The sequence below is a fragment of the Ambystoma mexicanum genome, chromosome 13 (assembly GCF_040938575.1).
Source record: "Ambystoma mexicanum isolate Mex_15411 chromosome 13, UKY_AmexF1_1, whole genome shotgun sequence".
NCBI lineage: Eukaryota > Metazoa > Chordata > Amphibia > Caudata > Ambystomatidae > Ambystoma > Ambystoma mexicanum.
The window spans coordinates 762,287,773-762,313,827 of NC_090938.1; the positions used below are offsets into that span (position 1 = coordinate 762,287,773).

The window sequence follows — 26,055 nt, forward strand, 5'->3', positions numbered from 1 at the left end:
CCTTACTCACCTCTTGGATTCAGGACTGGTTTTCAATTCTCTAAAGGTCCACTAGGCTGCTCTTTCGGCATACACCATGTCCCAAAGTAAGGTTTCATGGTGGAAGATTCTGGTGATTAAAGCCTTTATGGAGGGGGTTAAGAGAATTCATCCCCCTGTCTCCAACTCAGCCCCCGGATGGGCCCTGAATGTTGCTCTTACCAGACTAATGGACCTCCCTTTGAACCATTGCACAAGGCTAGTCTTAAAGCACTCGCCTACAAGACTGCCTTCCTAGTGATGATCACCGCTATAAGGAGAGTTGGTAAACTACAGCCCCTTTCAGTGCAGGACCCCTTCGTCACAATTCAAAGACAAGGTGGTTTTGTGCACACACCCACAGTTTGCGCCCAAATTTATCTCGAGTTCCATATAAACCAGCTCATAGAACTACCAACCTTTTTCGAGAACCCCACTAACATGGTAGAAAGGAGCCTCCACAAACTAGATGTGAGGAGAGCAGTAATTAACTATCTGGAAAAGACAAAGCCACTAAAAACAAACTTGTTCTTTGTTTTTGTGGCAACGGGTAGGGAAGGGGACCCTGTCTCTAAACCAGCTATTTCCAAGTGGATCGTAAACTGCATCACACGGTTTCTCTCTTGCCAAGAGAGATCTACCCTTCATGCCTAGATTTCACCCGACACTGGGCACGGGGGCTACCATAGCATTAATTGCAAATGTTTGTCTAGATTCCATTTGCAAAGCAGCAACCTGAAGTACTGTACACACTTTTACAGAACACTACTGCCTAGATACACACTCTAGGTCTGATTCTCAGGTGGGACAAGCAGTTTTGGGTAAAGATGTGGGGTAGCACCCTTAGGGTGCACTACAACAACCTTAGCCTCCTGGCAATAGGACCCAACCTTTTGTACAAGTCTGAATTACACAGGTTGGTAGTGTGGCTGTGCAGCCAGGCTTATCTCAAGAGGGGTAAACGTGAGCTGTAGGGAGTTTACACAAAGATTCAGTGACAAGAATTCAAGTAAACACTTGTACTGAAGGTTTCTTGATAAAAAAACAATTATTTACCGGTCATTTATTTACCGGTCAGTTGAATAAGCCTTCGTTAGGAGGGAGCAATATAATAGCAACACACAAATACCTTCAAAATACACTCTTAGCTTCTAAATCAGCAACCACCCATTGGGGATGAAACAGACACTTGCTACACACTTGGGTGACCAATATTTGGGACACTGTGGACGTTGATTTATTACTGTGTAGCATTTAGAATAGTACTGAGATGAGTGTCAAAGAAAAGGTTATTAGAACAAACAAGAGATGACAAATATTCTCACAGGCAATACTTTTGGACCCCCCAATGCAGAGTAAGTTGACACCTTCCTGGAACTATAGGTGCAACACAATGTCTGAGAGAAGTCATTCATTGAAACAGTCTAAGCCAAAGTCAATGGGCCAAAGTCTATGTGGCTGAAGCACTTTTTGCAGGTAAGTAAGAACAGTCTTTGCACAATGTTTTAGAAGTCTTTGAAGAAAAACGAAGAATCAACATAGGGCCACAAGCTGTTGGACTTGTGAGTAGTAGAAGCAAATCTACACCAAGAGGTAAGTTCTCAGACTTTACAGTACCTTTAGTTAAAAGAAAATGCAGCAGATGACTTCTGTTCCTGTGCAGGTATGCAGATCCTGGTGTTCTTGGGCCTCCTTCGTGGGAACAAGAGTGAGGACTTCTGGGGAATCCTGCACTGAAATGGGACGGTCACTGACAGCAACCACCAATCTTCAAACAAGTGGCAATTCAGTGTTTCAGCTCCTTGCGTCTGCCGCAAATGGCACCACTGCGGTTCCTGGCTGTTGATGGGCTTTCCTTGCATCTCGGGTCCAGCACTCTGTTGTGGCTCAGGCCCGGTCAGTCCTGCTTCCTGGGAGTCCTGAGGATCTTCCTGTAGCTCTTGGCCAGTTTAAAAGTAACGCACATGAACTGGTGTAGCTCTCTACCAGCTTGTCCAGGTGGCTTACTTTGGAGTTGATTGGTCCCACCAACTCTAGGGGAGAAGTCGTCCTTGCAGGGCTTGTCTAGTTGGAACAAAAGTTTCAGCACAGCAGCAGGGCTTCACCGGGCAAACAAACAGGCTAGGAGTTGCAGCAGGCGTCCTCCTAAACTTGTTCTTCAGATTCCTTCGTTCTGTGGTTGACTCTGCCTTCCAAGCCAAAAAGCCTTGCCTTTTATGCAGGTGTCTCACATTCATTCCAGCCTAGCTGCCAAACAAACAGCAGGGTGGCTGTCCTTGTCGGACAGCCAGCCAGCCAATCACCAAAGAGTGCATTCCTGGCTCCTACGAGACTAATAGCTAGGTTTTCCTAGTGCACACCTGTTTTGTTTTTAGAAATTAACTACTATGAAAAATTGGTAATGGGGTGCCGGGGGAAAGAACTAACCCTCACACTAGGTTGTACAATTTATGAACCAAACAGATGACCACAATCTTGTGGAACTCTCCCGTCCCCTGCACACCCAAATTGGTATTGTATAATCAATCCATTGATAAATAATGTTAAACACTCACTTTTGAAATTCAATTATAACACTCTTCATGCATGAATTGTTTTATAGATTTTTTACTTAAAAATATATATATTATTTTGTTAGACCATATAATATATACCAAACTTTCAAATCTACAGTTTTACAGTGTAACACTTTGTTAACCATTTCACATTTCTAATGATGTGCGGATCAAGACTTTTTACTGTCTATTCAATTGTGAAATGGTTAACAAAGTGTTACACTGTAAAATTGTAGATTTGAAAGTTTGGTATATATTATATGGTCTAACAAAATAATATATAGATTTTAAGTAAGAAATCTTCTATAAAACAATTCATGCATGAAGAGTGTTATAATTGAATTTCAAAAGTGAGTGTTTAACATTATTTATCAATCAATTGATTGTACAATACCTATTTGGGTTTGCAGGGGATGGGAGAGATCCACAAGATTGTGGCCATCTGTTTGGTTCCTAGGAGATTAAGCACATGGAGTTTTGGGCACCTCCCTCACTTCCTGCCCTCACTGGACACCCTGGAGCCCGAGGCGGGCTTCACACAAAATTAACGAAGGGACCAAACCTGGTTTGTCGCGCAGAGTAAACCTCAAGAAGGACCTTTCTACAGAGAAATGGCAAAAAAAGACCAGGCCATTTTGCAAGAAGTGGCACCCAAGGGTGCTTTACTGAAGCTGCGAACACAGCCCCTGGTAAAGACGCACCACACTAGTGAAAAGTAAAACAGTGCCACCAGCCATTCATCGAGCAAAGTGAAAAATTAAATTGTTTCAGGAGGAGCTAGACAAAGGGGATACTAGGGAACCCCTCCAGCACCCTATTGTAAGATAGTGTTTGCTGGGCCTAGAAAGTTACAAATGTAAGTAAAGTCAATTTCACTTTAGTGCTCTTGGAAACAGTAGTTTATCCAAGAGAAGGTATTTAAATCTTAGGGAAATCCGAAAGAATTCCCTGTGCCACTGCACTGAAGTTGCTGTGTGACACAATGTAAAAAGTTCCCTATGTAGTTTGCCAGACTCCAAAACCAAAAGAAACAGAGTTAAAAATCACATTGAAATACGTGAGTGGGGAAAAAAGGGTCTCGCTCTTGCCAGGTAAAAATTAAAAAGTCCTAGAGTCCAGCAAAAGAGCAGAGGGTAGAGGGAGGGGGGGGGGAGACTCTAAGGTAGAGAGGAATTGGCACATTTCTGAGAATTCTCCCTAACACAGTGCTAAAACATCCCTTTGCTACTGTTCATTCACGCTTCCAACCACCATCTCTGGGTACTGCTCGCTAGTCTGTACAGCATGTGATTCTAAGCAGATCTACAAACATCAGAAGACCTGCAATCAGAAGAAATACGATTACAGTGAGTAATGTATCTGCTTAGATTCACATGTGCCCACCCTTCCTCCCCTCTTGGAGTAGAAGGAACATATACTTCTTACACCTTCTCGCTTCTGTACTCGCGCAAACTATAAGGCTCCCTCATGGCAGAAAATAAGTGGGACCTTGATGCGTGAGGGATTTTGGGTACACTACACGTCACTTTGCGGATAGTGTTAGTCACGCCCATGTCGAACTCCCTTTCTATCTTTGAAAAAAAATATGAAATACTCTGCGCTTAACACTAGATGTCGGACTATATGCACAGCATGTGAATCTAAGCAGATACAATCAGAAATACGATTACGTTGAGTAATGTATGTCATTTGCTTTTACTTACGAAGAGCTACAAGTAATCCTATTACTTAACTGGAAGCCTGCCCAAATATTTAATCGTAGGCATTATGTGCATAACTGTGTCTTTGTCAATCTGATGCGCTCAAGCTGGGCCACGATTCCTTGATGCGCTTTAGTAGATGGCCCGGCCACAATGTAGATGCGAGAATATGAAATTCATAATCTGTGTCTTGTGTGAACAAGAAAGCTTGGGTGTTCAGTTAGATTTTCATGTATATGCCAAATCACCTTCACGTGAGACCCCCAGCACTTTTTGCTGCACTTGTGTATTCTTTTTCGAGGGGATTGGGTCCTCTGACGTATTCCAGATCTGACAGTAATCACCACAGCTGTGCTGCTTCGGAAAATCTTTCGGCATCTGCGTCCTGCTTCAATGACGTCAATACGCCGCCCTCGAGGACCTCCTCAGACAGCCGAGGACACTGGATGTTATCAGTAGGACGCACGACACCCGTAGCCTCGGTTCCGTTTTTTCTGCGAACGTGTTCGCTTTGGAGATCTCGGCGTGCCTCGACTCTTTGGAGTTTCTGTTCTTTCTCGGTTCTTCGAACCTGTTCGTATTGTGTAGTATATTCTTTGTGAAGCTTCCACCCCGCGTCCGGGCTTCAACAAGTGTGGGGACTGCAGGTCCAAGATGTCGGTGACGGACTCGCACGAGCCTGCCTCTGGTGGCTCGGGGAGGCCCATGACACGGATGATTGTGTCGACTGCCAGTCGCTTACGTCCAAGGTCTTGCGGGAACAGTAAGAAGCAGCTGTCGGTCAGTAAGGTGTCCAAGCCCCGGAAGGCAGGGTCCACTGGGCTTTCGACGGACGATTCGAGGGTCGTCTCTCTGCATCATAGATGTAAGTCTAGGGGGTCTCGTTCCCGGAGTGGGTCCTGCCACTCCTCTGGCTCTTCGAGGCACTCCTGGAAGCGCCGTCATAGGTCGCCTTCTCCGTCCTCTTCCGAGGACTCCGCCCGTCGGCGGGTTTCTTATCCCACCAAGCGGTCCTCTCCGGAGGAGTGGGCTTCCTTCAGGTAGACAATGTTGGCGATTCTTGAATCGCAGGGCTCCGGTCCGTCTGTGCCTCCGAGAGCGGTCGGTCGTGACCATACTGGAGGCACCGCTCGTACGCCTTCTGGCTCGGGTGGTCGGCACAATTCGCGGGAGAGGTCCCGCTTGGACAAGGGGAATCGTTCCAGTCATGCCCGTTCCAGGTCCCGCTCCTCGACGTGCTCGAGCGCACCTGTGAAGTCTTTGAAGAAGACTTCGACGCCGGTGGCGCCGAGGTCGTCGACGGACTCTCTCGAGGCTCCGCCTCCGAGGAAGTCGTCGATGCCATCGGTGCCCAGGCTGTCGAAGGACACGCTCGGGGCTCCGCCCTCAAGGCCTGTGTCGAAGCCGTCGATGTCTGTGCCATGCTCGACCTCGACGCCGTTCCGCTCGGCGCCTTTCAAGGCTGTGGTGTCTGAGGTACCCCGTGGCATGGGGGAACCCCCTGGAAAGGCTCTGGCCAAGCAAAACAAGTCTTTCTCCCCTGTTCAATGCACACTTTCCAGCCTATGGATTATATTTCTGAGTTGGATGAGGGTTCTGATGATGGGTTGGTTCCGGACACGGTACCAGATGAGATTCTTTCTGGTCATAGCCAGATTGAGGACTTGCGTCAGTCACTGCATGACGCCAGTGGTCTGGAGGTGGAGTTCTGTAGGCCTGAGCCTGGCACCCATGCAGAGTCATCGTACCGGTGCCTTATGTCGAGGGTCACTGACACGTTGGGGTGGTCGGCGCCCCCAGTTGATTTTGTGCAGGATGACCTTACGGATATCCTCTATCAAGGTCCACCCACTGACCCGGTACTGCGATTCCATATGGCTCTGCAAAGAAGGGTGGCAGCGGCTTGGACTGCTCCGGAGTGTCTCCCGGCAGTGGGCAAGTCTTTGCCCCGAAAATACCGCCCAGCTAGTAGTGACCCTTGCTACTTGTCCACGCACCACACTCCGGAGAGTTGGGTGGTGCAGGCGGCTACGGCCCCAGCTAAGCAGGCGTTGTATCCTACCATCCCTCCTGATAGAGACAACAAGAGTTTTGGGGGCTGGGCGAAGAAAGTGTTTTCTTCAGGGGGTATGGCGCTTCAGGCAGCCAACTCTGTATGTGCCTTGTCTCGTTTCACGCACACTCTGTGGAACTGTATTGCCTTAGTGGCTGAACATATTCCTGAAGCGGACGACCGGGATGGTTATCTTGCTCTGGTCCAGGATGGCAAGGGTGCCATGTGTGAGGCCGTTCAGTCGGGTTTGGACATGGCAGATTGCGTCAGCCGGTCCATGGCGGCGAGCACCGTAATACGCAGGTTTGCGTGGTTGCGGAAGTCTGGGTTTGCTCCTGATGTTCAAGCCCGGCTCCTCAACATGCCCTTTGATGGTGTCCATCTTTTTGGCAGCAAGGCTGACGAGAGCCTTGAGAGGTTGCAGACCTCAAAAGCTGCAGCGCAGTCGTTGGGTACGCTGCAGTTCGCCAACCTCCGCCTTTTCGTCCTAGGGTACAGCAAGGGAGGGGAGGTTCCTTTCGTTATTAATCATCCTTTGGTAAAGCGAAAGGAGCTGCTAGTCAAAGGGGCCACCGTGGAAGTGCCAGAGGTGGAAAACTAGGTACTCGAGATGCCAAGGCCGCTCGGGCTGTTGCTTCTTTGCCCTCAGACAACGCCGCAGCCGCTTCAGCTCAGTCATGAGGCCATGTCCCATGGTTTGCCGGTTGGGGGAAGGCTGGCGCAGCATCTTGCAGAGTGGCGCGCCATTACTTCAGATGTTTGGGTTCTGGAGATCATAACCCACGGCTACTGTCTTCCTTTCTGGCAGAGGCCTCACGACAATCCACCGGGGAATCTCTTTGAAGAGTCCGGATCCGCTCCTTGCGCAGGAAATTCAATCCCTACTGGAGAAAGGCGCCATTGAACTGGTGCCTGTAGCGGAGAGGAACAAGGGATGGTATTCCCCTTATTTTTTGATTTCCAAGAAAGACGAGGGGATTGAGACCCATCATGGACTTGCGCGGTTTGAACAACCTCCTCAGAAAGGACAAGTTCAAGATGGTTACTCTCAAGTCCTCCAGGCCCTTCAACTTCAGGACTGGTTGGTGTCGCTAGACCTCAAGGACGCTTATTTTCATGTGCCGATACATCCAAAGCACGAAGGACCTGAGGTTCGCGGTTGGAGACTTGCACTTTCAGTTTCGGGTATTGCTGTTCGGCTTGACCTCCGCCCCGAGGGTCTTCACCAAGCTCATGGTAGTAGTGGCAGTGCATCTCAAGAAAGGGGGGGATTAACGTCTACCCCTACCTGGATGATTGGTTAATCAGGGCACGCTCTCCCGAGCAAGTCCTGGATCATCTGTCCGTCAACTGCCACTCCCTCCACAAGCTAGCCTTCTCCCTCAACTTCAAGAAGTCCCATTTAACACCAACTCCGAGGCTCCAGTACATCGGAGCAGTGCTCGACACGTCCCTGGGGCAGGGTTTTCCTCCCCAGGTGAAGGCTCGTCACATTCAGCAGGTGGTGCACCAGTTCAACTGGCCCAGAGTCTCCCGGCGTTCGAGTTCTTGAGACTGTTCGGCCTCATGACATCCTGCATTCTTCTGGTGCCAGAGGCCATGTTGCGGATGCGATCTTTGCAATGGGCACTCAAGCTCCAGTGGTCTCAGTCCTCCGGCAGGATGTCGGACCCTGTTCAGGTGCCGTCCTCGGTCGCCCAGGACCTTCTGTGGTGGGCCGACTAAGGCAATCTGATGAAGGGGGCTCCATTTTGGCTGCCCTGGCCGGAAGTGGCGATCGTGACGGATGCATCCCTCACGGTATGGGGAGCTCATGCCAATGAGTGGTCAGCGGTCGTTGGTCTCCATCTGTGCCCAGACTCCATATCAGTCTGTTGGAGCTGAGGGCAGTCAGGCTAGCCCTGAAGGATTTTCTGCCGACTGTGTGAGGAAAGAATGTCCTGCTCCTGACGGGCAACACAGTGGCCATGCACTACCTCAACAAAAAGGGGGGGGCAGGGTCACTTCCTCTGTGCAGGGAGGCGATGCAGCTGTGGTTCTGAGCAATCCAGCAGGAAGTTTCGATCTTGGCAGTTCATCTGGCCGGAGACGAAAACGAGACGGCGGATGCTCTGAGCAGACAGAGTGCGAATTCTCACGAGTGGGAGTTGGCTCAGGAGATTCTCCTGGAGATCTTTGCCCTTTGGGGGACCCCTCAAGTGGATCTCTTTGCCTCCAGTGCCAACCGGAAGTGCGAGAAGTTCTGCTCGCAGGAATTTCCTCCAAAAGGAGCCTTAGGAGACGCGTTTGTGGTGGAGTGGTGGTTCCCACTGCTGTACGCTTTTCCTCCAGTCCCCGTCATCCCACAAGTACTGCGGAGGTTACGGAGGTTCGGTTCCTGGATGATCCTCATTGCTCTGGCGTGGGCCCAGAGGACGTGGTACCCGGACCTTGTCGACTTGTCCATCTGCCCTCCACGTCGTCTTCCCTACCGAGACAATCTGCTCTCACGGGAGGAATGTCAAGTTCTCCATCCAGAGGTCAGATCCCTCAACCTTCACACTTGGCTTCTGAAAAGTTGAGGTATATGGATTGGGACCTCCCTGAAGGCGTGATGGATGTGTTGCTTTCGGCCAGACGGCCAGCAACAAAGTCTCTATACCGTTGCCGTAAGTTCTGCGACTGGTGCAGGGTTGAGAATGTGGATCCTTTGGCATGTGACATTCCCTTGGTTGTCTTTTTTTGCTTTCTTTGGCCCACAGGGGCTTGCAAGTGGGTACCATTAAAGGTTACCTGGCGGTGCTGTCCATATTTAAGCGGTCGTCTGAAGTGTTCCTATTTTGCAATTCCTTAAATTGCTCAGTTTCTGAAGGGGCTCACTAATGTGTTCCCTCCTTCACCTTTCCAGGTGCCCGGTTGGGATTTGAACCTTGTTATCAAGTTTCTGATGGGTGCTCCGTTTGAGCCTTTGCATTCATGCCCTTTGAGACTGTTAACTCTTAAAACTATTTCTGGTTGCGGTCACTTCTGCTCACAGAGTGAGTGAGTTACAGGCACTTTCAGTTAAGCCACCCTTCACTGTGTTTCATAAGGACAGGGTTGTCCTTGAAGTTCGTCCTTCCTTTCTTCCGAAGGTGGTGTCGAAATTTCATTTAGGCCAGAAGGTTGTTCTTCCGGCGTTTTGTCCTCCGCCACATCCTGGTAAGGAAGAGGAGAGGCTCCTTAGGCTTGATCCTAGGAGAGCGTTAAGCTTTTATATTTCACGCATGTCCCGGGTCAGAGTGGACAATCAACTCTTTATTGGTTATGCTGGAAAGCGTTTGGGACAAGCTGTGACGAAACGGACTTTGTCTCGCTGCATTATTTTGGCTATATCTGTGTTACAGCTTGGCGGGTAAGGACCCATCGGTCAGTTTACGGGCCCATTCTACCAGGGGTATGGCTGCCTCTACTGCCCTACAGAGGGGTGTTCCTACTGGTAACATCTGTGATGCAGCTACCTGGGCTTCGGTACACACTGTTTTACGTCACTACTCCCTCAGTTCCATCCAGGGGCAGGATCTGGCCTTTGGCAAGGCGGTCCTTTACTCTGCAATTTGATTGGGCGTTCTAAATTTCTGGTTTCTAAATTCTTTTCCCACCTCCTTGCATTTGTACTGTTTTGGGAGTCTGTCCTAGATATTGAATACGTCGGAGGACCCAATCCCCTCGAAGAACAAGTTACTCTTACCTGGTAACGTTCTTTCGATGGGATGGTCCGACGTATTCCATATCGCTCCCTCCCTGCTTTCCCCGCTACAGAATTTCTTATGCGATGGCAGCTTACGTTTCCGAAAGGCTTTGTGTGGTTAGACTGGCAGAAGACTGGTGCCACACGTTCTGGGAAAAAACTACAACTGAGGCTACGGTCGTCGTCCGTCCTACTTATAACATCCAGTGATGTCGGCCGTCGGAGGAGAAGTCCTCGAGGGCGGCGTATCGACGTCATCGACGCAGAAAGATTTTCCGAAGCAGCACAGCTGTGGTGATTACTGTCATAGATATGGAATACGTCGTCGGACCATCCCATCGAAGGAACTTTACCAGGTAAGAGAGTAACATGTTCTTATATGTTCCTCAGTGATTGCAGACCTCGTCCCCCTTCCCCCCCCCAACCAATTCACCTTTTTATTACTTTTTATGGGTTTAATTTTTCTCTCTGCAGTCTATTCTTTATTATAACATTTTGGTTATCTTTAAGCATTTTATTTGGGCAGCTAGTGCCCTAAAGAGAAGTAATATTGCTTCAGAAATGTGGGTCTTGTAAGGAAAGGCATTCCCTTTTGCTCTGTGCCCTGCTGTACATTTGGCACCTTTCTAGATGTTAGTCCTGTTGGTCTGAGTAAAGCACCTTTTTCTACAGCTGTGAACACTAGATAGTGTAGAGTGGGAGTGTATTGGCGAGTAGACATGGTCGCAGTATTCTCCCAGCGCAAATCTCACCTCTGTAATGTAACCCCTTTCTTTTTTTGTCTCCTCAGGTCAGCCTGTTTCTGGGGTGCCGGGGTTTCCACCTGCTCCCACGCGAGTTGTCTTTACGAGACCCACGGCGCCGACAGTTCGCAACATACACCCCGGGGCTCCGCCCCCTCAAGGAGCAGCGGTATGACAATTATTTAATTGGACAGGGGGGGGGGTTGTTGGACCAGATTAGTTTTGATCGATGATTAAGAGTTTTTTAATTAAATCTTTTTAGAGAAAGTAATAATGCTGTCATAAACCCATACATTTAGAGGTTGCTATTTCCCAGAGTAGTTTTTGCTGTAGTTTTTTTGTTTGGGGGTTACCCACACATTCAAGCTCCCTCCCCTTTCACCCCTTTTCACTTTTATACCCCATCAGGACTTAAACGTTTATTTCTTTGTCCACATTTTCTCAATTGTGGGGTTGCATTTTGCTGCATTCTGCATGGAGTTTTCAAATGGGTGACTGTAGACTACTGTTAGAGTATTTTTTAATTGTGCTTCATCCCCTCTCCTAGTGCGGCCCCTAGCACGTTTGCTGGACCTTTCTCTTTCAATCCTGAATGAGTGGAGCCTTTTTGGGCTGTCATTTGGAACTCTATTCTTTGTACGCTACTTGTAATATGGAGTATATCTGCTCCATATCTCTTAAAGGCTTCTGTTTTACTATTGCAGCACACCTGTCCTTATGGGCAGTGTTGCTGGGCACCCTTGGGGTCCTCCTTTAAATTATTGTTTTTATTATATCCTCAAGTAACTACAGTTCTCAAGGACAGAGAGCTACTTGGTGTCTCTCCCAAACCCTATATTCTGCGGAATTGGCATGCACCACCTTCAGTGGATTGCCAAAGGGGTACTTGGTATCCCCCTTGTCTCTGCTCATGTGGCTTTTTAGTTACATACAAAATCACCTAGTTATGGCTGGTGGCAGTGTTCTAACAACTATTGTGTATTTCTTATACCGCTGTCTGTGTCCATAGCGTGGGTAGTGCACAATAGGGGCACCCAAGTACCAACTTGGGGCCTCCCTTCTTTTTTCGCCAGTACTAACGTGGTGGTTCTTTGTTAGCCCTTCTACCATTCTGGGAAGGGTCTGTGTGTGTGTTGCCTTTGGCAGGAACCAGTGTCTAGGCCGGCAGGAAGTGGGGGAGGAGTCTTCCACCTATCCTTTGTCTGCCAGAGTGCTTGAATAGGTCCAGCTCCCACTGGGGGTCTGGCTGTCCTGATTGGACAACCAAATGCCCCTTTCTGTAAAATGCTGAGAGATTGCAGAGGAGTGTGCTGGAACTATATAGAACGTGAGGCTTCTGGAGTGTACAGCAAGCCGACCACTGGAAACAGAAGTAATCAAAGATCAGATACGCCTGCAAACCCTTTGCAAGACCGTGAAGCTACCACTGTTCTCTTGACCCAGTTTTCTATGCGACAGAGGAGCTCCGAAGAGGTCGACTCCTTCCCTTTGGCTGATGGGAACACCATTCCCAACACAAACTTTGAAATGAGCCTCCTACCAGAGGTCCTAGGAGCTTGCAGAGCTGTGGCACCCCAATACCAAGAGATCTGCCCATTTCGAGTGAATTGTCATGGAAATGCCGAATCTGTCCAAATCTTTGAAACCTTAAGGACACTCCAGAGATACGATCCAACTCACTCAGACCCCCTCACCAGAGTGTGGGACTGCAGGAAGTGAAGATTGACGGGGTGATCTGTGTCCTTTGTTGGTGCTGCTGAAAAGGTGCCAAAACTGCATAATGAACCAAGAAGTTACTGAAAGTCGTGCTATAGGTCCTCCCTCGAGACTGCTGCTGAGACACCATCCATTGTCCTGCCTGTCGTCATCAGTCCAAGGAATCCAGAGGATGGGTCCAAAGCTGCCTTATCACGGAGGAGCCAACACACAAACTTTCTTCAAACCAAAGGTACTGTGGGGGGAAAAAGGTATTGCTTACCTGATTCCAAGAAGTCGCTCTAGAGAGTTGGAGTGCTTATAGGTGTGTTTTGGGCAATCCCCTCTTGCCTCTGACCCAAGCTGCTGCTTGTGTCCCCTTTTCGAGCCTGTTTTTAGGTCTCCTTTTTTAGTTGCTAAATTGCTGCTTTGATAACTTTAGACACTGAAAGAAATTCGTAGGACCTTTTCATGATTTGCTGTTTGGCAAAACGTCAAGCCCTCTTCGAACTGCCTTTAGATAGGGTTGTGTTTTTGGACTTGAAAGAATTGCCAGTCGAAGAAACCGTCTCTAGAATATTGAACTAAGTTCCTGCTGCACTAACTTATTTTCCTCCCTTTTTAAGTGACTTTCCTATATGTTTCAGGAGTAAATGCATCACCGTATGATCTGTTAAACTGCATGAGTACGCAATTAACGATAATACGATAACCTTGTCTTTTCCCTTTTTACCATTGCTACAAATGTAGCCACAATCGAACACAAACGTCAAAGTGCCCTTTGAATTGTAAATATAATATATACTTTTATATAAATTATAGGTATGTTTCTTTGTACGTGTGTAACTGGGTTCAGTGTACTTACCTATAGCTCACACCTTCCTCTTAAAATAGGCCCAACTGCTCTGCCACTCTTCCAAGGTCCTTGAGTAGTACAGGCTGATACTAAAAGTTGGGAGATCTACAAGCCACTGGGGATAGCTTACTAAAGTCTTAATGCCAGTAGGACTTTATGAAAAAACTCCCCTAACTACTAGCCCACTGCAAGAGTTACATAATAACTTGTTTATTTATATTGTGCACCTGACCTGAAGGTATCTGGGCGCATTACAAGAAGGTACAAATCTTAGGTTACATATAGAGTGCGATACAATAGATGAGATCCAGAAATAGACCAAGAGCAAAACGGCAGTTCATGGCAGGATCAGGCAGGATCAAGCAGAGTTCATGCAACGGGCATGTGGTCGAACAAAATTCCCTCCCACCCACCATAGCTTAAGTATGTTCACACCCCACTCGGACTGTAGAAAAATCTCTTTAATTGGCCCCCTATTCCCAAAACCAATGACCTGTAGAAGAGAATGACCTGTCTTTCAAACAACTTAATGTTTTACTAGGGGTGGATTGATTGGAATGCACTCTCGATATGCTGGTGCTGGATATTGTATATTCGTTAGGTGTGCATGCACTGAAACTAAAGCCTACAACATTACGCTGAAAGAAATGTTTAGTCCCAGGGGCTGCTGCATTTGTAGTGGTAGTTTGAGTGATCGGGCAACATCTGAGAGGCTGCCTTTGTGGGGTGGGAATCAACCAGCCCCAAGGCGAACAGCAGATCGAGCAATCCCCCGAGAAGCTGTGACCTTCCAGGGCTTCAAACCACAAATACCTTGGACCTCCGACCCATTTGCAGAACTAATCCGCCCAGAACCAGATAACATTTCAGTCGTTCCATAGCAGCCTAGATTTGCATTGCTAGAGAACCAGCAGGGCAGCTTCCTTTGGACCCTGTAGCACATAAATTAATGATTCTTTTGCTACTCCCTTGGACAAAGGTTTCTTTTTTTCATTGGACTACCCTCAACCCTTTGCAGGAGGAATGCTGCCACATACGTACACACAACCAAGTTGTTCTGCTTTTTAATTCTTTGTATGTCTCCCTAGCAGGTCCCTGGCAATGGTGGGAACGCCCCCCTTGCTCAGATGATCAGTGGACTGGTCGGCCAACTTCTCATGCAGCCAGTACTTTTGGGTAAGTAGTACTTGATGATCGAGCTGCACCCTTTATTTAGTATATCTTGGAATCTCACTGCTGTGCTTATTTCGAGCTTCTGCTGCTCACTTCATCAATTTTCTTAGTGCATATTGATCTCCATCTGTGTGCAGCTTTTCTTGCTTTTAGAAAAGATATTTTCTTTTTGCTGCTTTCCTCCCAGCTGTGCATGCTTTTTTGTGTTTTTTTTTAACCTGTCCTGACCTCTTGGAGATAAGTAAAGCCTTCTGCCTGCTACCTTTGACCTTTTGCTTATTCTTATGGGGAAGCTAATCAGTGAAAAGACTCAATACTGAGCGTCTCTTTATGAATTCTTGTTCTAGTACAATGTCATTTATAGCGCATCTGTACAGAAGTGCTTCCAGGCGGGACAAGATCGGGAAGACGGAGGGAGGACGAAACAAACTATCTTGCTTGACCTTGTCATTCAGATCATGTGAGGGGGAGGTGCAATCAGGGCTGCATTGCTCTGAGCAAGTGCAGCCAGGGCAGTGTGGCTCTAAGTAAATGCAAGGAGGCAGGGCACTGTCGGTTCCATTTACTACCCCTAAGTGTGTGGTGGCCCGGAGGCAGTGCAGGGGCTTCCTGTCATGGAGGAGCCTGGTACCCAGTGAGACTGAGGGTAGCCAGTCAACCAGTCAGTGCAGCAGACAGGTGGGTCAGCAGGAGAGAGAGAAAGCGGAAGCAAAAGGGAAGGTCTTGAGCTGGACAAACTGAAACAGCTTAAGTTTAAGGGACAGGGAGGCCATTCCAGAGTGAGGCACCAGCAGAGAAGAGATATACCCCCACCACTCTCTGCCTCGAAGCGTCTGTCCCTCAGTTGGAGGTGGCTGAGCGAAGGGCTTGAAAAGGAAGATATTTAGGAAGAGACAGTTGGAAGTAAGGGCCCCGGCCCCAGAAAGCCTGGTGGACAATGCAAAGGGTCTTGAACTTGATCTTTGCAGCCACTGGGTGCCACTGGAGAGATTTCAGGGCTGGGGAGATGCAATCCCTAGGCTTGAGGCCAGGGACAAGTCTTTCAGTCCTGATTTGGATTAGTTGCAGAGGGCAGATTGAGAAAGAGGAAAGCAGATTGAGAAAGAGGCTGATGCAGTAGTCCAGCCTAGAGAGCACCAGGGCTCTGGAGGCGGTGAGCTTCTGGGGCAAAAGTGATAAAAGGAAGAATACTTCAGAGGAGGTGCCGCTGATATTGGGCCTTCTTGGCAAGGTCCATGATGTTATGTGAGGAGAGAGTGCAGTTAAAGATAACACCAAGGTTTGTTGCCTCACAGGAAGGTGAAGGAAGTTTGAGGAGAAGGTAGAGGCAAGGTGGGCCATATAGACATTTAAGAGCTAAGGTGAGGGGTTGGAGCCCTGGTGAACACCACATGTGGAGAGAGAAGACCCAAGTTGGACCTTGGAGGGTCGGTCTAGGAGGAAGGAGCTCGACACCAGGGCCTGATCTGTGATGCCCAGGTTCTCACTGAGACGATTGGTCAGGATTGCAAAAATGAGTGTCAAAAGCAGAGGAAAGATACAGTAGGATGAGGATGGAAGGAAGGCTAGAATCTAGATTAGCGATCAGATCTGTTTCCGTGCTTCTGGCTGCTCGGAAGCCAAACTGATGGTCATGGAGACAACCGACAGATTCAGTGTGGAGAGTAAGCTGAGAGATGGCCAGCTCTTCCAGGAGATTGCCCAGGAAAGGGCATACATCACCCTAAAGTGAAGTGCGGTTAGGATACTTTGTTAGGTAGAATTCCCATCTTGTATGATCTGCTGCTTTTTAGGGAGATTCATCAGGTTTATACTTAATCCCCTCTCCTAGTGAGACTCCTAGCACTCTTTGCTGTACTTCTGAACTTTTTTTTTGTTATCGTGTATGAGGGGAGTCTTTTTTTTGTTTTCCTCTTATTCCGTTTTATGTTCTAACCATGTGAACGCTGTTCCTTGTTATACCTATTTTTATGGAGTTTTGCTTTCCTCCATATTTGTTAAAGGCATCTGTGTTACACTTTCGCAGCACCCTCTGTGTAGTGTTGCTGGGGACCCTTTGGGTTCTCCTTCTTAGTCTTTCATTTTCCCGAAGAATGGCTGCTCTTAAGGAAAGAGGGATACTTTGTACCCTTCCTAAAACTTTGACTTATGAGAAATTGACACACACCACCCTATGTGGAGTGCTAAGTGGTACCTAGTATCCCCCTTCTCTCTGCTCTTGTGACATTTTGGTCGGAGACAACCCTGTAGTTATGGCTGATGGAAGTGGATATATTCTAGCAGCTTTTGTGCCATTTTTTTTTTTACTGCAGTCTGAATCCTTGTTGGGTAAAGATTTGGTGTAGTACACTTGGGGTGTACTACAACAATCTCATCCTCCTGGCAAAAGGACCCAACCTTTGGTATAAGTCTGAACTACACAAGTTGGAAGTGTGGTAGAGCAGCCATGCTTAGCTCAAGAGGAGTCAATGTGAGCTGTAGAGTGATTTCACAAAGGTTCACAGTGACAAGTATTCAAACAAACACTTTTCTTGATAAACAACTGACCGGTAAATCATTGTTTTAAGCCTTCTTTGGAAGGGAGCAATATAATAGCAACACACACACACACCCCTTCAAAATAAACTTAGTTCCTAAATCAACATGCACCCATTTGGGATGCCAGACACTTTCTACACCCTCAGGTGACATCATTAGTTGGGACACTGTGGACATTGATGTTACTGTAAGCATTTAGAATAGCACTGAGACGTGTAAAAGAAAAGGTTAAGAACAAGCAAGAGATCACAAATATTCTTAAGCAGGCCAATACTCTTCAACCCTCCCTAGTATCAGAGGAGAGAAGTCTTTCAGTGAAACAGGCTAGGCCAAAGTCAATAGGCAAGTCTATGTACCTGAAGCACTGCTTGCAGGTAAGTAAGAAAAGTATTTACAAAATATTTTAGAAGTCTTCAATGAAGAAGAATCATCCATGTAGAGCCACAAGATGTTAGGCTTGTGAAGGGTAGAAGCAAATCTACAACAAGAGATAAGTTCTCTTAGACTTTACAGTACCTTTAGTTAGACAAAAATGCAGCAGATAACTTCTGTTCCTGTGCAGCTTTGCAGATCCAGGTGTTCCTGGGCCTCAGTCGTGGGGATAAGGAGGACTTCTGGGGACGGAAATCTTCAAACTAGTGGCAATTTGGTGTTTCAGCTCCTCGCGTCTACCGAAAACGGCATTACTGCAGTTCCTGGCTGTCGAGAGGGGCTTTCCTTGTATCTGGGTTCCAGCATTCTGTTGTGGCTCAGGCTCGGTCAGTCCTGCTTCCTGTGAGTCCGGAGGATCTTCCTGGAGCATTTGGCCAGCTTAAAAGCAACGCACACAAACTGGTGTTCCTCTCCATGGCATTTCAGTTTCCAGCAGCAACTCTGTCGAAATTCAGCCAGCTCCAAGAAGGATGTCCAGGTGGCTTACTTTGGAGTTGATTGGTCCCACCAACTCAAAGGGAGAAGTCGTCCTTGCAGGGGCTTCTCTGTCGATACAAAACTGGAGTTTGAGCACAGCAGCAAGGCTTCACCGGGCAAACCAACGGTCCAGGAGTTGCAGTAGGCGCCCTCTTAAAGTTGACTTCGTATTCCTTCGTCCAGTGTTCGACTCTGCCTTCTAAGCCAAAAGCCTTGCCTTTTAGGCAGGTTTCTCCCATTCAGTCCAGCCTGGCTGTCGATCACCCAGCAGGGTGGCTGTCCTTGCCGGACAGCCTGTCGGCCAATCACCTTGGAGTGCATTCCTGTCTCCTAGGAGAATAAGCACAGGGCATTTCAGGCACCTCCTCACTTCCTGCCCCCACCAGGCACCCTGGAGCCAGAGGCGGGCTTCACTCGTGAATCCCGCCAAAGACCAAGCTAACAAAGGGACCAAACCTGGTTTGGCGCGCTGAGTAAATCTCGAAGGACCTTTTTTCCACAAAGAAATGGCAAAAAAAGAAGACTGGGGCCATTCTGACAGAAATGGCACCCAATGGTGCTTTAATGCAGCTGCGAAGGCAGTCCGCAGTAAAGACACCACGGTAGTAAAAAGTAAACCACTGCCACCAGCCGTTCATCGAGGAAAGGGTAACATAAAAATGTTACATGAGAAGCTAGACAAAGGGGATACTATGTAACCCTTTCAGCACCCTGTTGTAAGATATTGTGTGCTGGGTCTAGAAATTTAAAAGTGTAAGTAAAGTCAATTTCACTTTACTGCTCTTGGAAACAGTAGTTATCCAAGAGAAAGGTAGCTAAACCTTTGGGGACATCTGGAAGACTTCCCTGTAGCACTACACTGAAGGTGCTCTGTGCTACAATGTAAAAAGATTCCTATGGAGTTTCAGACTCCGAAAACCAAAAGAAACCGAGTAAAAATCACTTTAAAATACATGAGGGTGGGGGGAAAAAAAGGGTCTTGCTCTCTCCAGGTAAAAATGGAAAAGGTCCTATAGTCCAGCAAAAGAGCTGGGGGACTGTAAGGTAGAGAGGAATTGACACATTTCTGAAAATTCTCCCCAACAATCCCCATTCCTGTTCATGCACAGAAGGGTCCCCTATGTTCTAACCTGGTGGCTCCTTTCTTTTTCGCCATTTCTTGTGTGGTTGTCCTTTGTTAGCCTTTCTGCTACCATTCTGGGAGCGGGCTGTCTGAAAGTGTTTTGCTTTTGGCAGGAACCCTTTGTGTAGCAGGCCTTAATTCCAGTGTCTGTGAAGATGGGAAGTATGGGAGGAGCCCAAAACGCCCCTTTCCTTTGTCTGCTGATGGGCCTGAATAGAACCAGTTCCCACTGGGGGCTGGCTGTCCCGATTGGACAGCCACCCGCCCCTTTCTGTTAACTGCTTGTAGTTTTCAGAGTAGTGAATGGGAAAGCCGAATAAAAGATGAGGTTCCTGAGGCAGAAGGCAAGTTGACCACTGGAACAGATGATCTGAAAACAACCACTCATGCAGAACCTTCCAGTAACCGTGAATCGACCACTGCTGTCCTGACCTAGTTTTCTTATCGGCAGAGGAGCTTTGAAGAGGACTCCCCACCTTTGGCAGGTGGGAATCAACCAGCCCCAAGGCGAACAGCAGATCGAGCAATCCCCCGAGAAGCTGTGACCTTCCAGGGCTTCAAACCACAAATACCTTGGACCTCCGACCCATTTGCAGAACTAATCCGCCCAGAACTTTGAGTGTTTGAACAGTTTTTCTAAAGTCCTACCTACACTTAATAAAACCATTCATCTGAGGCAGTACATAAGCTCCGCTCTTAGTATAAGGCTGTACCACCGGAGAATAAGGTAGCTGTTGGGTAAGAATTGGTGTAGTAACACTGTTTGAGACTATACAACGGTTATCTGCTTGGTAATGGGTAACCCACCTTTTGGTGTAGGCCTGTACTACACAAGTTGGTAGTGTGAATGAGCAGCCAGGCTCATCTCAAGAGGGGTAAATGTGAGCTGTAGCAATGGAATTCAAATACAAGTAGCGAAGTAACACTTGCACTCAAGGTGTCAGTTTAGAAATAGTTATTTATTTGGCATCAGTTTATAAATGAGTGTTGTTTAAAAAGGGCAAGATATGTAACACATATACTTTAAAATACTTTTCCATAATCCGCACAAGTTCAGTGGATACTCTTTAGAGATGCTTTTTACACATTCTACACCTGGAGGTGACTACATTCACATTGGGGAGAATTCTTAGAAATGTGCCAATTCCTCTCAACCTTAGAGACCCCCAGCTCTTTTGCTGAACTCTAGGAAGTTTTCATTTTTCCCTGGAGAGTGAGACCCTTTTTCCCACTCATGTATTTTAATGTGATTGTAACTCGGTTTTTGGAGTCTGACAACTCCAGAGGCATCATCTTTTACATTGTGTCGCACAGCACCTTCAGTGCAGTGGCACAGGGAACTCTTTCAGATTTCACAAAGGTTTAAATACCTTCTCTGCGATTAAACTACTGTTTCCCAGAGCTGTAAAGTGAAATTGACATTACTTACATTTGTAACTTTCTAGACCCAGCACACACCATCTTACAATAGGGTGCTGAAGGGGGTTACCTAGTATCCCCTTTGTTTAACTTCCCATGTAACATATTTTGTCTATATTCGCCTTCTAAAACATTGTGCAAAGACTTTACCTGTAAGAAGTGCTTCAGCTCACATAGACTTTTGTCGCCTGTTTCACTGAATGACTCCTCTCTCAGCTGACATTGTGTGGCACGTATCCATCCAGGAAGCGGTTAACTTACTCTGCATTGTGGGTTGGGGGGATCCGAAAATATTTGCCTGCTTAAGAATATTTGTGATCTCTTGCTTGTTCTAATAACCTTTTTAACACTCATCTCAGTACTATTTTAAATACCAACAGTAATATATTCATGTCCACAGCGTCCTAGCTATTTAAGTGACCTGAGGTTGTAGGAAGTCTGTGACATCGCCAATGGGTGTTTGCTGATTTAGAAACTGTGTGTTTTGGAGGTAATAGTGTTACTATTATCTAGCTCCCTTCGGAAGAAGGCTTAGTCAAATGACTGATACATACATTAATAATTGTTTAACCAAGAAACCCTGAGTATAAGTGTTTATTTGGATACTTGTGAATCTTTGTGTAAACTTCCAACAGCTCACATTGACCCCTCTTGAGATGAGCCTGGCTGCTCAGCCACACTAACAACCTGTGTAGTTCAGACTTATACCCAATGTTGGGTCATATTGCTTGGAGGCTAAGGTTGTTGTAGTGCACCCAAAGGGTACTACCCCAAATCGTTACCTAACAATTCACAAGGACACTAATGGTATTTATTTATCGCTAGTTATACTTTGCAGATTCTGAGGTCCCTAAAGGGAAAGGTTAACGGAAGGAAAAAGGTTAAACTGTTTCTCAGGGCATGTGAGTATACTTAAGTCTTCCAATGAAGTCTAGACAAGTCTTTCCCAGCAAGAAGTCTAAAAGAAGTCACCACCTATGAGGGACAGAAATATCAGTCAATGGACTAGAAGAGTCTGCAGGGAGCCAGCACAGCCAAAGTAAATTGGAGCACAGTCTATGGAGCAGGGTCACTTCTTAGAAAATAGAGTTTTGTAGTAATCACTTGTAGGGTCATGTTGGGGAGAATTCTCAAAAATGTGCTAATTCCCTTCACCTTGGAGACCCCCAGCAACCTAGCTGGATTTTGAGGGCTTGATTTTGTTTACCTGGAGTGACCTTTTTTTCCCCACCCTCTCGTGTATTTTGATGTGTGTTTTACTCTTGTGTTTTCTTTGGTTATGAAGTTTTAGACCACTCCATAGGCATCTTTTCATTTGTGTCACACAGCACCCTCCGTGCAGTGACACAGGGAAGCCTTTTTGGCTTTCCCAAGGTTTAAATACCTTCTCTGGGATAAACTACTGTTTCCCAGAGAAAGTAAAGTGAAATTGACTTTACTAGTCTTTTTAAATTCCTAGACCCAGCACACCTTATTTTCCAATAGAGTGCTGCAGGGGTTAGATACTCATGTAGCAGTCCCTGCCACTCTAAAACTTGAGGGGAACCATCTCTGGTTCCGGATAGCACCTCAAGGCCTTGCTCTTTTCTTCTACCGTCGCTCCCCCTCTCTACTGCGGATCTGTTCTCTCTTGGCACCGTGCACCTGGCCACCCTCTGTGCTCCGTGTCGTAAATCTCCCCCGTCTCACCTGGGATCGCTTCTTGCTCTGTTCCGCGGGAGGATTCCTCTTGTGGACGGATCGGTGCTTGTATAGGCTCGCTCGAGTCTCGTCTGGCTGCAGAGCGCGTTCAGAGTTCCGGGAAGGTCGCAGTTCCAGGATGTCCAGGAAAAAAAGTAGCAGTCGCTAGGAATGAGGATTCCGGGAGCAGAATTAGAGGGAAGGGGTGAAGGGAAGGAAGAAGGAACCAAGAAACTAGGAATAGTGGTTTCGCCGAAGAGCACACACGTCCAGTCACTACCTAATGATAGCGTTGAGACGTGCAGGGCCGCAGCCAATTTATAGAACGTGCCGTGTGCGACGTGAAGGCTGGTGCGAGGTAAGTCACTTGGCATGGCCATGTTGGGAGTAACAAGGAATACAAGCCCCATCGCGATAAGGACCAGGGGGTTCAGAAGGGGAAAGTTCTATGGGTCATGACAGCATGCCTCCTCCGAAGACCTGTTCCTCCAGGTTTGCCCGGGTGTATGAGATGGAATCTTCTAAGCAATCGAGCGGTATTTAAGTTAGAAACTGGTTCCCAGGTTCTCTCGCTAGGAGGATATCCCTTCCATTCGACCCCGTGGAATCGCATATTCTGGACACTTCATATTCCAGCTGATCGTCCACCACTACAGGAATGGGTCTGCAGGATTTTTGGGTGGATTTAATGTAGGGTTTCAATAGGGAAGTGTGAAAGACTGGTTGTATTTTCTTCCAGGAGTCAGGTAGCTCGAGTCGGAATGAGACAGGATTGATGCTTTCCTTTATGGAAAATGGTCCATAGTACCGAGGGGCTAATTTGTTTGGCCGTAGATGTCGTGGTAATAGTTTCGAGGACAGCCAGACTTGATCACCAACAGAATAAGAAGGCGCTGGTCTTGTTTTGGAGTCCGCATAACGCTTAGTGCGTGTCTGGGTCTCTTTCAATTGTTCCTTGGCTTCCTTGTGTCTGTTGATGAGTCTGAATCCATGAGTCGAGAGTCGCTACTGGAGTGGGATGTGGAAGAACAGAAGGTAAAACAGATGGGTGAAAACCTTGACTGCAATAGAAAGGGCTGACCTTGAGTGCTGAGTGATCGGAATTGTTGTAGGCAAACTCGGCCAGGGGTATGATGAGAGACCAGTCATCCTCAACCTTGGTGGCAAAACAAGAAAGCTATTGCTCCAGGGTTTGATTTACACGTTCCGTGGCTCCGTTGGTTTGTGGGTGATAACCTGATGAGAGAGCGCGTTGGATCCCTAGAATACGACACAGATGTTTCCAGAATTGTGGGACGTATTGAGGTCCTCGGTCGGATATGATCTGGGAAGGAAGTCCATGAAGACGGAAAATGTGTCCCAGGAAGATTCCAGCAAGTTCTAAGGAGGATGGTAGTTTATACAAAGATGTAAAATGAGCCATATGAGTGAACAAGTCTATGGTTACCATGATGGTCGTGTATCCTCGGGAAGGTGGTAATTCCACAATGAAGTCTGTAGCAATAAATTCCCATGTCTTGTTGGCAGCGATGGTTGCAGTAGAAGACCCGCCGGTCTCTTATGTTTGTTTTGACCACAGATAGTACAAGCCTTGATGTACTGTTGTACGTCGGTCTTCTTTCCAGGCCACCAAAACTGTCTCTGTATAAGACGGAGGGTGTTAGTTATACCACAATGACCGGAGTGAAGGGTATCATGGCAGATGTTTATTTATCCTTTGTTGTAATTTCTGCGTAGGAATGACCAGTGCATTGTCCTTGAATAAATATCCTTCCTTAACTCTTAAGATTCCATGGATTCTTCATTGAAATATCCTTCCAGAGGTCAGAGGACTGGGTCTGCACTCGGATTTCTTCCGGGAGGTTGACTGCTTCAGCTACAAAGATAGTGTGGGGAAACATCTTAGGATAGGCCTTGTCTTCAGTGGCTACGTAGTCTGGACGTCGAGACAAGGCGTCAGCAATCATGTTTTGTGATCCGGGAAGATGAGTGATTTGGAATTGGTACTGGGCAAAGAAGTAGGCCCAACGCGCCTGACGACTGTTCCTGCACTTCAACGACTGTAGAATTTGGAGGTTCCGATGGTCTGTGCGGACCTGAACTGGATATCTAGCACCCAGAAGTAGGTGTTGCCATTCAGTGAAGGCTTGGCGGATGGCCAACAGTTCCTTCTCCAGGACGGAATAGTGTCTCTCGCTGGGAGTCAGGGTTCGTGAAAGGTAAGCAATGGGGTGTTCCAGTTTATCCTCAAGTTCCTGTTTCAAGACTGCTCCTATGGCGTAGTTAGTCATCCGTTTCCACTAGGAATGGGCGATTTATGTCGGTCCAGGATGGGGGCTTGCATGAACTGTCTTCAATCGTTGGAATGCTTTATCTTGCGGTGTAGACCAGATAAAGGGGGTGTCTTTCTTCAAGAGAGCAACGATCAGCTGTACTACCTCGGAAAAGGTAGAAATAAACTTCCGGTAAAAGTTGGCGAGCATCAGGAAAGATTGTACTTGTTTCACAGATGTGGGAGCGGGCCAAGCCATTATGGCCTTTACCTTTTGAAGGGTCCATACCAATTCCTTCTGGGCTAAGGATGAATCCTAGGTAGTGAACAGAAGTAACGTGAAACGAGCATTTTTCGGGTTTGGCTAAAAGTTTGTGTTCACAAAGTCGTTGTAGTACTGCCTTTACATGTTCTTCATGCTTTAGAGGATCCTTGGAAAAAAATCAATATGTCATCCAGATAGACAATGACGAAGAGGAACAACATGTCAGATAACACCCTATCCATAAAACGCTGAAAGACTGCGGGAGCATTAGCTAGTCCAAAGGGCATGACTAGATATTCATAGTGACCATGGGGTGTTCTAAAGGCTGTTTTCCATTCGTCTCCTTCCCGGACACGGATTAGGTGGAAGGCACCCCGGAGATCCAACTTCGTGAATATTACGGCACCTCTCACAGCTTCCAGGATATCCGAGATCAGGGGCAGTGTGTACCGATCTTTGAGGGTGCATTGATTTAAGCCTCGATTGTTGAGGCAAGGTCTGAGTTCCTTGGTATCCTTCTTGGGAACGAAGAACAACAACAAAGCACCTGCTGGAGATTTCAAGCGTTTTATGGTGCCGTTTTCAAGATTGGGGTCTAGGTATTCCCGAAGGGCCTTTTTCTCAGGTTCAGAAAGAATTAACATTCTGCCAAAGGGAATTACTGCTGAGGGATCTGTATCTATGGCACAGTCTTCGGGCCTGTGAGGGGGGTAAGGCTTGGACTATGGCAGTAGAAAATACATCAGCATATCCCTGATAGGCCTCTGGAACTTGTATGATATTGGAAACCATGAGTGGTGTTTCTTGGTCTCTTGGTGGTTCTTTAGGAGGTTTCGAGGAGGGATCCAGGGATAGACAATGGGACATTCAGAACTCTGAACCCAGGAATAATGATCCTGCTGTCCAATTGATATACGGATTGTGCTTTTGTAACCAGGGCATACCCAAAACCATGGGGTAATGGGCTGACTTAATGATGTCGAATGTAATCCGCTCGTGATGATGGTTTATGGAAAGTTGGATCTCTTTAGTCTGCAGGCTTATGGGTCCTGAAGAGAGGGGTCTTCCATCAATTGCGTTCACCGGCTGCATGGTGTTTCGTGTCTCGTACGGAGTATGATGACTAACAACCCAGTCTTGATCAATGAAAATTCCCATACCGCCGCAGTCCACCAAGGCCAGAATGGGATAGGTCTTGTTCTTGGAGGGCGACAGGAAGGCCTGTAGTACTACCAAATTGTTTTGTCCAGGAGAGTTCAAGGATGGAATTGATGTGGAGCAAACGTCTGTCTCCTGACACCTCGCTCCATCTAGGATCGGGAGCTGGCGTTTCCTGAACGCCGTGGA

At 47.3% G+C, this 26,055-nt stretch overlaps 1 protein-coding gene across 7 annotated transcripts in view; it reads left to right on the top strand.

The window, feature by feature from the left end:
• Positions 1-26,055, top strand: part of BAG6 (BAG cochaperone 6) — a 1,121,496-nt gene that overhangs the window by 634,534 nt on the left and 460,907 nt on the right. For 6 of the 7 annotated variants that reach the window (XM_069635087.1, XM_069635085.1, XM_069635090.1 and 3 more), the window contains 2 exons: positions 10,826-10,947; positions 14,418-14,505. In XM_069635087.1, coding sequence (XP_069491188.1) covers positions 10,826-10,947; positions 14,418-14,505 — 210 coding nt within the window. The remainder of the gene's footprint in view (positions 1-10,825; positions 10,948-14,417; positions 14,506-26,055) is intronic. The other variant, XM_069635088.1, reaches the window with a different exon arrangement.